General features: G+C 46.6%; 1 protein-coding gene across 5 annotated transcripts in view; it reads right to left on the bottom strand.

Moving 5' to 3' along the window:
• Als2 (alsin Rho guanine nucleotide exchange factor ALS2) overlaps positions 1–13,120 on the bottom strand; it is a 72,776-nt gene that overhangs the window by 25,236 nt on the left and 34,420 nt on the right. For 4 of the 5 annotated variants that reach the window (XM_015993940.3, XM_076550343.1, XM_006975035.4 and 1 more), the window contains exons 10-17: positions 11,051–11,222; positions 9,444–9,624; positions 7,459–7,524; positions 3,053–3,215; positions 2,140–2,271; positions 1,672–1,800; positions 836–906; positions 385–451 (exon numbers count right to left, since the gene is read on the bottom strand). In XM_015993940.3, coding sequence (XP_015849426.1) covers positions 385–451; positions 836–906; positions 1,672–1,800; positions 2,140–2,271; positions 3,053–3,215; positions 7,459–7,524; positions 9,444–9,624; positions 11,051–11,222 — 981 coding nt within the window. Of the gene's footprint in view, positions 1–384; positions 452–835; positions 907–1,671; positions 1,801–2,139; positions 2,272–3,052; positions 3,216–7,458; positions 7,525–9,443; positions 9,625–11,050; positions 11,223–13,120 lie in introns of those variants that run through there. The other variant, XR_006063113.2, reaches the window with a different exon arrangement.

The raw sequence follows: 13,120 nt of genomic DNA, 5'->3' as shown, positions 1-13,120 counted from the left end.
AAAGTTAAGTCACTCTTTATAGAGCAAGAAGGGTTGCTGTGAGAGGGCCAGCCCTGCCTGGAGCACACAGTGAGACCCTACCTAAAACAACCAACCAAACAACAACAACCAAAACCAACCAATCAAATGAACTACAAAGGCCAGCCAGGCATCATGGCACACTCCTGCAATCCTGCAATTGAGAGGTTAAGGCAAAAAGAATTTTAGGAGTTCAAGGCTAGCCAGGGCTCCACAGCAAGACTTTGTTTAAGGAAAACAAAACAAAAAGGTAAAAATCTAGTTTCGACTTAAGGGCTATAAATGAAGCGACAACAACGTTTCTTCTTGACTCACAAAACAGACAGGAGAGGTCAAACTGGAAAGAAGACACCATGCAGGACTAACCTTTTCCTGGGGTGTTGAGGAAATGAGCGTGAACTGTTCCTCCGGCGTGGTTATCTTTAAGCCATTCCTAAAACATTCCCAGGACAGACACCAGCAGATACAGCAAGCTGCATTCTAACGGCAGACCCTCCCCGCTCCCGTCCATGAGCACTGCCCAATTATTCAAGGAGAAGACCTCGTAAATGCTCATGCTCCAAATGTGAGCTCCACAGGGGGAGCCGATGCCGAGCAGCAGGGCTCTGTGTCCCCACGGCCACTCAAGCAGCGAAGACGCCCGCCCGCCACGTATTTCCACAACCTTCACAACAGGGCACTTTATTACCAACAGACACTTTACTACCCAGTGCGCTGGAAGTGTGGATGAGGAACCAGCTTCCTATGCCCCCGCCCCAGCTTTCCCCACCGTCCCACTTCAGGAAATAAGAAGAGTGGGAACAGGAGGCACACTTACACGCTGCCGGCTTCTTCAGAAAGTGGCTCTGCCCAGAGCGTGGCCAGAGGGAACACGTGGTGTGTGGAGAACTGAAACAGAGAACGAGAAGGCACATCTGTGAGGAGCTCACGGCACCCTCCGGTCTCTGCTAGGTCTTTTCTCCTCGTCAGCTCAGGTGGGCCCTAGAGCACAAACCTCTCGAGAGAGAGGGTTAGAACACGTCGGTGGCACCTTCTCGGCTACAATCACCGTATCACAGCCCCTCTCAGGGCCTTCCCACCTCTGCTACAGGACCTTTCACATGGGTGACACTCACTCTCAAGCTAGAAAAAAAACTTGGCTCAAGGTGTAGCTTAATGGGAGAGGAGGTGTTTCACTTCATATTTAGGAGGTCCTGGATTCAGGCCCTAGCATTAAAAAAGAGAGAGGGAAAAATTCTCTCAAATGTAGCCAACACCGTAGGTAGTTAAACATTCTCTTTTATCCAATAATTACAAAGAAATCACAGCAATGCTTACTATAAATTGACGGTACATAGCCACGGGCTACATGACGTATCAGTCAATGAGACAATGACAGCCCCGAGACACACCAGGTGAAAACTTCCTTTGCCTCGTGATCTGAGCCGCTGCTTACCATGTTCAGTACAGTAACCTGCTGTGTAGGTCACAGCCTGGCGCACTAGCCTGTACCCTATGGCCTGGGTGTGCCGCAGGCTGTCCCTTCCAGAGTCTGTGAGCACACTGACACTCGTGTAACCACAAAATCGCCCGACTGCATTTCTTGCAGCCCAGCCTGTCATGCTACAGCTCACGCCTTCCCAAGGCTTCTCTTCGGCTAGGCATCCAGCCTACCTGAGCGTGGACCAGGGCGTCGTTGAAGAGGATGAACCAGTTCACAGAAAACCTGCCCGCATGCTGCAGGGAGAGGGCCCGGTTGCTGCTCTCACACAGCAGTCTGCGCTCTGGCTTCCTCAAGGAATCCTACAAGCAAACCGTCAAAGTCATTCAAGTGTGTGAAGGGGACGGACTGGGCACAGTTAGGGTAAGCTTCTAGTCATGGCGCACTGCAGCACTGAACACTTGCTCATGTCAGAGCCCCAAGGGGACTGAGACAGCAGCAAGACAGACAAAGGCAGCAGAGAGCCTGCAGAGGACTCCCGGGAACCATGGAAGGGGCTGGGACCCAGAACACCCACTGCTGCTGTTCTCAGAAAGGCTTCATTGTAACGCTGCTGTCAAAAGCCAGTGAGGAGCAGAGAGGCTGCTGGAGGACAGTGGGCGGGACTGACAGTGGGCGGGACTGGCAGTGGGCGGGACTACCGTCATTTTTCCAGGAAAGGTCTTCCAGAAGCCCAGCGTGTACTCTGCTTCCTTCCTCTTCCTGCCGAGATGGAGAGCAAGAGACTCATAACAAGAGCTGGAATCCTGCAGCTTTTGATACTCTGGAGATGCCTGGAGAGCAATAACCAAGGGGGAGAGTATAAGCCATTATCCCCAAGCTGCAGCCTCTGTGGGGCTCAGGTATGTCATAGCCAAGCCAGGAAAATTCAGCCTGAGGACACAGTGGCACACTAAGGGAGCCAGGCAGAGAGGCTGATCTCACTCCGCTAGGGTTCGTGTGAAACGGGGCAGACCCTGGCAGCAGTCGGGAAGCGAGCACTTCTCAGGTGTGTCTCAGTTCTCTCGTCTATATGGTGGGGGTAATAGTCACACCTACACAGGGCTGTTGTGTGCTAAATGAAAATACGGAACACGCTCACAACAGTGACCAAAAAGCTACATGTGCTGGCGCAGGTCTTTAATCTCAGCACTCAGATCTCTGAGTTCAAGGCCAGCCTAGACTACAAAACCAATTAATTCCAGGACAGCCAGGACTACACAGAGAAACCCTGTCTTGCAGGAACCGTGACTGGAAGGTGCAATGTGTTAAGTCAATGTATGTGACTGTGACTCAGACCGCACAACCCTGAGGTTCCTGAAGGAGCAGCGCTCACAGCGGGCTCTAGACTAGACAGCTTCACAGTGAGTGCGCTCTGAATACGGTCCTGAGTGGAAATGGACTCCACAGCTTCGAGACGAGCTCACTCTCCCTGCTTCTCTCTCCTTCCACTTCCTCACAGAGAAAGCAATCTTAGTCAGCTTAACAGGGCAACATCTCACGGTGACGAGATCCAAACTACTTGGACTCTTGGCTTCCTTCCCCAGTATTCAAGGGGGCACGCAGGGAACCCACCACTTCAAAGCAAGTGGCGAGCTTTAGCAACACTTTTGCGTAATTATGAAGTCGTCTGATTGGCAAGAAAAACAGCGTATTCAGTATTTCCATCAACTGAGTGTTCTCATCATTCACTTCTGACAAATCTTGTAGGAGTTCTTGGTTTTTATTTAGGAAATCACTGAAAAAGAGGGAAACAAGATTCAGTTGATCATTTGGTATAAATAATATGAATGATATTACATGAAAGTTTCACTACAGTAACTGTTTGGAACGCACAGCCTTGGTGCTATGAAAATGAACACAGATAGTATAAATGACCCAGGTATAATTCACAGAACTATAATATTTTAACCTATAAAATAGAACTTTAAATGTAGCAACAGTAACTCTGATAGAAGTGTTTCCTCGTGTCCCACAGTTTCAGGGGATGAATGACACCATTCCGTTACTTTCACAGCCCGGAGTCACAGGGATCTGGAGGGTCTGGCCACTCTGCTGAGCTGTGCTGGAACGACACAGAGGAGAAGCAGAGCTCCTGCCCCAAGCACTACAGGGAACTAAGCGCGTCTAAGTTATTCCTTCTCACTCAACTGTCAACACAAGATGACCATTGAACTAGCCTTAGAGGAGTAAAACATGCCGGGGGTGGTGGCACATGCCTGTAATCCCAGAATTCAGGAGGCAGAGGCTGTGTGTGTGTGTGTGTGTGTGTGTGTGTGTGCGCGCGCGCGCGCGTAGCTCAAGGAGAACCTCAGCAATGTAGCAAGCTGAAAGCCAGCCTTGGCTACTCTGTCTCGATAATAATAATGAAAAAGTAATGAACTGTCTAAATTTACGCCTCAGAAAGATTCATGGGCGAACACAAATGAAACACCGAAAGTTAATGAAATAAAAAGCAGGAGTCTCCACCCCTCCCTAAGGACTTATAAGAAGTCAATGGGGAAGGGAAAGGCGCTTTCTTCAGTGGTACAGTCACTAGTATGGTGCTCCTGGTGTACAACCCCTTACCCATGGTCCTGTCAGCAACCCTACAATACCAGCGGGACATTATATAACCCCTTACCCATGGTCCTGTCAGCAACCCTACAACACCATTGGGACGTTTAAAAAAAAGACATAAAAGAGGAAGGGTACAGGGTGGAAGAAGAAGGGGTCAGAGGGAGTGGGAGGAAGGCAAGAGAGGGCAGTATGATCAAAATACATTCTACACATGTGTGTAAATGTTGTAATTAATTAGGCCATTATTACGTATGATTAATGTGTGCTAATGTAACATTTTTTAAAATGAGCAACAGCAACCAACCTTTGGAAAATATTAAGAGGGAGCCAACTGCTGACAAGATGGTCATAATTTTTAAAATAAATAAAACAGACTCCAGCCAGAGGAGCAGATCACCGACGGTGTCAGCCTCAACTCATAAACACTGGTGGAGCTCCTGAGGACAAGCAGCTGCCAGAGGTGGACATCTACAGTCATCCCTCTAAGGCTCTGGGATCACTGAGGAGAAGGGACAGAGAGAATCTAACAGCTAGGAGAGGTGAAGTACTGGGTAACAGTTTCCTCTTAGAGTGAGGAAAGCTCAATCTTTCCGCCCTGCAGGGAAGCTCCTTAAGCAGGAAGGTAAACAACTCCAAACAGCTCCAGGAAGTTCCTGAAACTGACCAGATTCTCTAGGTGCCTTCTTTCCAAGTATAAACAAGCCAAGCTGCAAAGAAGACTCTGAGACCAGACCGGCTACCTGGAAGAGTTTTAGACTGGAGTCGCTTAGAAGAGACACTCTCCAACCTGGTGAGAAGCCTGCAGGCTGTGCACTGGGCTCCAGGTTCCCAGCTGTGTGAGCTGTCACCCATGCTGGGGTGGACTTTGGTGATGCAGCTGTCTTTGAGTCATTTCTGCTCCTGTGAGTGACCCCTCACCCACATTCTTTTAAGTAAACCCTATAAAGCCCAATAAACAAAACAATCAAACAACTAAAGGCTGAAATAACATCAGTGGGAAGAACTGCAGCTGTGGGGTGAAAACCCCTGAAGACTATACTAGAGAAATGTTCATGAACTTGAAACAGATGAAAGGAGTGACTTCTCAATAAATAATGACTAAAGCCATAAGAAACAAGACCCAGACAGACTTATTCATTCCAGACGAAACCACCAGTTCAGAAACTCCCCACAGGAAACACTCCCAAAGAAGGGCACACAGTTTTTTTTCACAGATGCATTCTATCCAATCTTCACGATACAGTCGCTCATAGAAACTATTCCAGAAAACAGAAAAGAGGAAGCGCCTCAACTCATTTTAGAATTTCTAGTGCAATCCTTTTCTGAAAACAGGCCACATTAAATAAAAAAAAAAAAAAAATTAGACTGACAAAAACCAGAAGTGAGGCCAAGATGTCACCCCCCACTCCTATAGCACAGAAAAATAAAAGCAAACCTGGCCAAACCTGGTAAGTGTGGGTGGTGAGCAAATATCTGAATTATTTTCTACTGAAATAGAGAATTATCGGTTTGCCTTTATGAGTAGATCAATGTATTTTATCAGAGGCTTTTATATTATTCGTCCAAAAGCCAGATGCGATCTGTGCGAGATATACCTTTCTGGGATCATGACGGACATTATCTGTTCTTTACCAACAGGGGAGAAGACCTTCTCACCTTTTCAGATGAAAATCAGGTCGGCTCCTGCTGTGGAGAGCCGGCCAACAAGTCTGGTCTAACAAGAGGCAGCACGGAAGAAGGACCACATCTTGCACCTCTGACCTCAGTGCTCTTCAGAACCCTCCTACACCTAATGACAGTCAGGGGCTAACGATACCTGTCCTAACAGTTAATGACTCAATGCCAATACTGTCCCATGGCGTTCCAAATACCCACACTATAACAAATTCTAAGGCCCTTCAAAAGGCCATGTGGAACCCCCCCACTGTAGAAGCTTCCTAATATATATAAAAGGAGCTTAAATGGAGTCATCATATGATGAGGGAGACAATACCCCAACTAGACACCATATGCTACCAAATGAAACCCTCGGTGTCAAGAATAGGTTACATCTTTTGGAGTTGTTGGCCAAAGGGATCCTATAGACCCCCTCAACATTACAGGCGATTGCCAGTGTTACTTTACTGGTCCCCTGACGGCGAGACCCTATTGCTGAAAACATTACACATCTATGCACAGAACATGGAGAAGCTGAGTAGCTGCTCAATTGGAGGCGTCACCCCTACTGACTAGTGATCATAGTGCTATAAGGTGTATATAAAATACACAGTCCTGGGGGAAGAAGCTCGTCATCAGTTTCACCCAGCTGTGAACTCTGCAAGCTCCAACAGTGCTGGGCCTCCAAGAGATGCTCACTGGGGCGATAACGGCACAAACGTCACAGGGGTAACCAACCACTCAAAACGGCATTTAAGGCCCACCACCGGAGATGGAGCCTGTGTCTGACAATGTTAATGAGGTCAAGAACCTGAGACTAGGTGGGTCACGGGCCCTACTACTACTTAATCTGCTAAACAAGCACAGCAGTAAAACAACTCCTAGACACACTGCTCTACCCCTTGACCTACTGCTCAGTCTTCATCGAGAAGCTTCTTCCTGCGGTAGACGGTGAGTAACACAGAAACCCACAGGTGGACCGCGTGCAGAGAGTGAGGGTGCACTCAACCCTGAGTGGGATGACTTTATCACCCCCGCCCCTCAAGGCTCAGGGGTCTGTGCAGAAGAGGGGACAAAGATTTTTAAGAGACTCTAAGGAACCATCATCTTCCAGACGTAGCAGGGCTGATGAACACATGAACTCGCAGAGACTGTGACAGCATGCACACAACCTGGACAGAGTCAAACCAGACAAAGTCTCAACACTGAAAACGAGAGGTGGACACAAGTTCCACCCCTAACCAGGAAGCTCTATGTGATTGACAGCTGCCGGGAGAGGGAAGTCAGCACTCTACAACGGTACCCCGACACTGGGTATATTAACCACACCCTCAAGCTCAGAGGTAGCTGAACACAGAACTGACCCCATGATTTTTAGTTTTGGGTTTTTTTTTTTTTTGGTTTTTTCGAGACAGGGTTTCTCTGTGTGGCTTTGCGCCTTTCCTGGAACTCACTTGGTAGCCCAGGCTGGCCTCGAACTCACAGAGATCCGCCTGCCTCTGCCTCCTGAGTGCTGGGACTAAAGGCATGCGCCACCACCACCCGGCAGTTTTGTTTTTTAAAAGAGAAAAAGACATAAAACTGGGTGGGTTTGCAGGAGAAGGACCTGGGAGGAGCTTGGGGAGGAGAAAGAATATGATAAAAATATGATGTATGAAATTCTCAAGAAATAAACAAAACAGAAATAATAAAACAGGAAAACCAAAGCCATCCCCAAAGCTATGATCTGCGGCTGTTAGGAGGCAAGGGAAGTGCAGGCTGCTTACATGGCAGGCTTTGCGAGGAGCTGGAATCCTCCCATCACCAGGAAGTTTGAAACTGACGCGCAGTACCTTGGGTGGAACACAGATATTAGTGACGGAATGCACATTAGCTCTGTGGAGTTCCAAATGCATATCTAGACACTTTCTGAAGTCTTACCCACCGATTTCAGAACTTTTGTGACGTCAACTTAATGAACTTTTACCACTGGAGAGGAGAACAGGTAGATGGACACAGCAGGGGCGTGATAAATCCAGGCGGGTAGGGATGTTAACAGAAAAGGGATTTCAAAAGCACCTTGTGCCAAGCAGGTCTGCCTGGCAGGTGACACTTACTAACCTAACAAGCTGGACAGAACATGGTTCAAATTGTAGGATTTTTAATGAAAACCTAATCTTCGTTTCCAGTTCTCCAATTAAGTCTTCAGGAAATGGACACTGAAGGTTAAGAAAACACTTAGGGATCTGGGTGAGACCACTATTAGAACACGCTGATTCAATACCGCCAGTGCTCCCGAACAAACATAGACAGACTGCTCCTATCATTCTCCTGGACTAGCAAGCAGCTGATACTGACAGAGACGGGAAAGTCTTTCTGAAAGGAGCCATGGTGGTACAGACTTTAAAAATATAAATTACTGAGCTGGGGTGCTGGCACACTCGGGAGGCAGAAGCAGGCAGATCTCTGTGAGTTCAACACCAGCCTGGTCTCCAAAGCGAGTTCCAGGAGAGCCAGAGCTGTTGTTACACAGAGAAACCCTGTCTCAACACTGACCCCCCGCCCCCAAAGGTAACTTCGTTTTATCTTACCTATAGGAATAACTATTACACTTTAACAGCAGCCCAAGGCATCAAAACTGCACTCTAAAGCATAAGGCCACGAGTAACAGAGAGGGAAAAGAAATGGAGGCATGGTGGAGTGAATACAAGAAGAAAAAAAAGGGGTGGGTGGGGGGAACTGCACTAAAGCTGAAACCTTCACACAAATAACAAAGTCTAATTTTTAAAATAAACCAGTGTGCCAAGTTCTATCATTATTATTCATGGTTGATGAGTTAGAAGAATAAAGCCAAGATACTTCTTCCTAGACAACAGTTCCAGTATATTTAATCTGCCTGGGGCTGAAGTCACTTACATCCTAACTCAGAAATGGCGACTGCAGGCAGGCTGTTTCTACTGGTGAGAAAAGGGGCAACCTTAAAGATCCTTCTGATTAGTGTTGCCTGCAGCTCTTGACAATAAACACGCATTAGTCCTTGGGTTATTTATAACTCCCTGGCAACAGGTGTTTCTCACTGGCCCCATGCTGTCACTCTGTGCAATGCCTGGTACTTGGTGGCACTGAGTCAATTTCTGTCAGATGGTTGGGGAATAAATAACTACATATAAAAACAACACACCCATCAGATCAACAGCATCACCTGGTATACATTAACATAACAAATTATTCCCTTGAATCCTGGTATCAAAATACAAATCAAGAAAAAGTGAGAAACAGTTTAAGCTTACAAATATCTTGGTATATCTTACTTATAAAACATGAAAAGCGCCTTGGATAATCATCCCTAGGGTTATTCAGAAAACACTGTTATGTTAGATGTAACTAAAGTGTGCCGTCACACAGCAGTAAAACCAGGCTCACACTTCAGCTGCTCTTTAAATAACACTTCTTCGTTTCCTCAAATTGTGGTATAATGTATTTAAGTGAGCAAAATAACCAGACTCATGACAGGACATTGTATGTAAATAAAGTGCGCTGTCAATCTCTGTTGGATACAGAAGGAAATGGGGGAACAGTAATGTTAGCCCTTTTCCCCTGTAAAGAACACTGAACTTGAGCACTGCAGAACTAGGGCTGGCTAAGATTCAACACTGCTGGTCAGTCCTGGTGCCTAGGAGCACTCTCCCCGGGGCCTCTCCTGACTGAGGTGCGGTCCCCGCAGAACCACCCTGCTGAGACTGGACATGACAATGGACTGAGTGATACTTGCTCTGTGTAACTGTCCAAGAAAAGACTCGAGTGCTTCATGATGACCAGGTTCCTGGCTTCCTTCACGCCCTGCAGGAAGCTGCTAAGCGAGACTCCATGCTGCCCAATGAGGTAACACAACTTGCTGAACCGGCTTGCGACTTCCTGCAACAGCTGGACAGTAGTCACAGTGCCCAAATTTTCTGCAACAAAATGATAACAACATGAAAACCAAGTGCTTTATTATGACTTTCTGAAAATATTTCCCCAGGTGATTTTTTAATTATCAGCCAAGCCAGAGACCCACTGAAGCTAATGTTTGTTACATTTTGAAAATAGGTAATGTAAAACAAAGCTAGGGAAATGAATTATTAACTTCACACAATGGTAACAGGGTAGAGATAGATATGTTTCTCTTCTAGAGATAAGTCTTCTTATGACCCAGGATGACCCTGAACTTTCATATCCCCGGCTTCTAGCTCCCAGAGCTAACTTACAGGTGTATGCTGCCACGCCCTGTTCCATGCAGTGCTGGGAGCTGAACCAGGGCCTTGAGTATTCCAGGTAAACCCTCGGGGGCTGAGCTACACCCCCAGCTCAGAGAGCTCTCACTCAGCATTTGGAACTTGCACGATGCTGCGCCCATGGTCGAACCCAGCTCTTCAGCACACAGGAAACCTAAGCTTCCGGAGGCCTAGGCCACGCTCAGGTCTGGGACATCGGTAGACTGTCTGGCCCTCCCAGCCTGAAGTTCCTCACTTCTAGCGATGAGACTGATGACGGGAACAGCGAGATCAACAGACAGATCAAGACCTGGTCGGACGCCAGGCTCCTCTTTCCTTGAGAGCAACCTGGGAAGTGCCCCCTGCTTCCTTCTCCTGCCTAAGTTCTGAGCCCATCCTCTGGAGGAGAGTTTATACAACAGGGGCTCCACAACACTTACAAAATACAAAATCCTCAACGTACATATGGACTGTATTCACAAATATGGTTCAATGAGTCAGAAGTGGTGGTCCAAGCCTGTAGCTGCAGTATTTGGGGGGAAGGTATGAGGAACCGGAGTTCAAAGTCATCTAGCTACATAGAGAGTTGCAGACTGACCAGGACTACATGAGACCCTAACTCCAAACAAACTCCACATAAATAAAAACAAATTGCTAAGCTGGTTGTTTAAAGTGGGGATTTTTCCATTAGAAGCAATGAGCTCACCACACAAGCCAACATTCCCTTAATAGGGTAAAGCTGATGTGCTAGACTGCTAGCCTAAGTTCTAAGCCCTAACTGAGGCCAGGGAGAGAAGCAAAGAGAAAATCTCACCTGTTTTCTGAGTACAGGGCCAGACCTAGACAAGCTGGAAGTTGGGACAGGGGCTGTTTCTGGGACAGGGTCTTACCACGTACCCCAGTTATTTTTAATCACACCTTTAATCTCAGCAACTGGATGGTGGAGGCAAAAGGATCAAGAATTCAAGAGCTTCCTCAGCTATAGAGTTAGTTGGGCCAACCTGGGCTACAGGACACCCTATCTAAAAAGCAAGCAAACAAATGGGCTTCCTGACAATCCAGAAAGGAAGCTAAAATGAGAGCCCTGATGGTCCAGGAATGGGGACAGTGGACGGTGTCAACTTACCTAAACTAAGAAGAGGCCTGAGTATCTGAGATTTGATATCGCTGAGTTTTGAGTAAAACCGCCTTTCCGTAGTAGCCAATTCATGGAGACTGGCGATATACCCCATGACGTTCTTGTCCACCAAGGCAAGATAGCTATCTTTTCCAGCTGTCACTCTGCTTATATAGCCAAGCTGAAAAGGGAAAAAGATCGCTGATAACGTGTAATTTCTGGGCGATGATCTGGTATGTTGCATGGGCTCATAGCCACAGATAGGTCAGCCAAAGGTGAAGACATCCAGAGTTGGTAAGCAGGTTACTAAACTACCAAACCTTAAAGGTGAAGATTTACAACACTGTACAGTAGCGCTCTTTTCACTTGTCTTGGAGTTGGTTTATTCACAAACCACTGTGAAATGTGAATAACTGTATACACTTATTTGTATTTATTTCAAGCTATCTTGGACATCTATAAGAATTACACATCTCAAGACTCACTTGGCAGGAAATAAGACTAATGAGAAAAAGCAGAACCCTGTGCTAAACCAAAGGTCTGTGTGTCATCTTGTCTCCTAAAAGTGCCAACATAAAGAGATTTTCTTCAAGAAAACATAGGGCCGATATGATGGTTGTCTGTGCCTGTAATTCCAGCACTCAGAGGCTGAAGCAGGAGGCATGCTGGGAGTTCAAGGCCGTCCTGGCTACACAGTGAGTTCTAGGTTAGTCTGGGCTAAGTATGAAACCCTGCACTAAAAAAAAAAAAAAAAAAAAAAGGAGTTGGTATGGTGGCCACACCTGCAGTTCCAGGTAGGGGATCAGTTTGAGGCTAGCCTTGGCTATATAAGGTTCTACTTCACAAATCGAAATCAAGAAACAAAATAAGGAAAACACAGGGGACATGCTTCAGGATATTGGCCTGGGGAAAGGTTTTTCTGGATATGACCCCAAAATATAAACACACACACACACACACACACACACACACACACACACACACACACAAGGGCAAAGGACACCATCTTATACCAAAAGCTCCACTCCACAGGGGAAAAGCAATGAAGTGAAGAGACGGTCTACAGAATGGGAGAAGATGCCTTTGGATTATTATCCGATGAAGGGATATCCAGAGCAGAAGAGGAACTGAAAAATCTCAGTATCAAAAAGTCCCAAATCATCCAATTAAAAAGTGGGAAACTGACCTAAGGAGAAGCTGTCAAAGAGGACACTCACATGGCCCCTCAAAACAAACAAACAAACAAACAAACAAACCTAGAGACAGAACTACCACACCATCCAGCAACCCCACTACTCAGAATAGTTGCAGAGGAGCGAAAATCAGTATGTCAAGATGACATCTGGGTTAGAGAGATGGCTCAGAGGTTAAGAGCACTGGCTGCTCTTCCAGAGGCCTGAGTTCAATTCCCAGCACCCACATGGTGGCTCACAACCATCTGTAAAGAGATCTGGTGCCCTCTTCTGGCCTGCAGGTGTACATGCTGCATACTAAGTAAGTAATATACCATGATGTGGTCGTTACCCCTTGTACACATGTGCTGAATGTCACATGTAACCCACAACTGTCTATAACTAGTGTGTGCTAAGGTTTTTCTCTGAAAGGAACTTTTTTTAAACATTTGCTCTTCCCACTATGAACAAAACATCCAATGTCGTTTTTCACATTTACTTATTATAGGCTGTACACTCTGTAAATATTAACCTACCAAGGAAATCAGTGACACACACCATTTCATCCTTTAGACTGAAGTCTTTCACAGGGCATGTGGTGACAGGCCAGCTACTGCATGGAGCCAATCAGCACACCCCAAACAAACTGCATGTAAGTCAAGAGCCAAACGTTGGCCAACGCTGCCTCTGGCAATTAAGGTCTTATCTCAATACATTCAGAGCTTACTAACCAGAAAGCCACAGTCTATACAGTCCGTAAAGCACATTTTCCAACGAGAATGCAAAGTCTAGGCTGTACCAGCACTTGGGGTTACAGCCCCTGCTGACACGTCTCTCTGAGGATGTGAGCTGCTTTAACAGGAAAAGCAGAAACAAGCTAAGGGTCTCAGTGTACAAAACGAGGCAG

Source organism: Peromyscus maniculatus, chromosome 13, assembly GCF_049852395.1.
Source record: "Peromyscus maniculatus bairdii isolate BWxNUB_F1_BW_parent chromosome 13, HU_Pman_BW_mat_3.1, whole genome shotgun sequence".
Classification (NCBI taxonomy): domain Eukaryota; kingdom Metazoa; phylum Chordata; class Mammalia; order Rodentia; family Cricetidae; genus Peromyscus; species Peromyscus maniculatus.
Note: the sequence above shows the minus strand (reverse complement) of the source record. Positions and strands in the feature narration are given on the sequence as shown.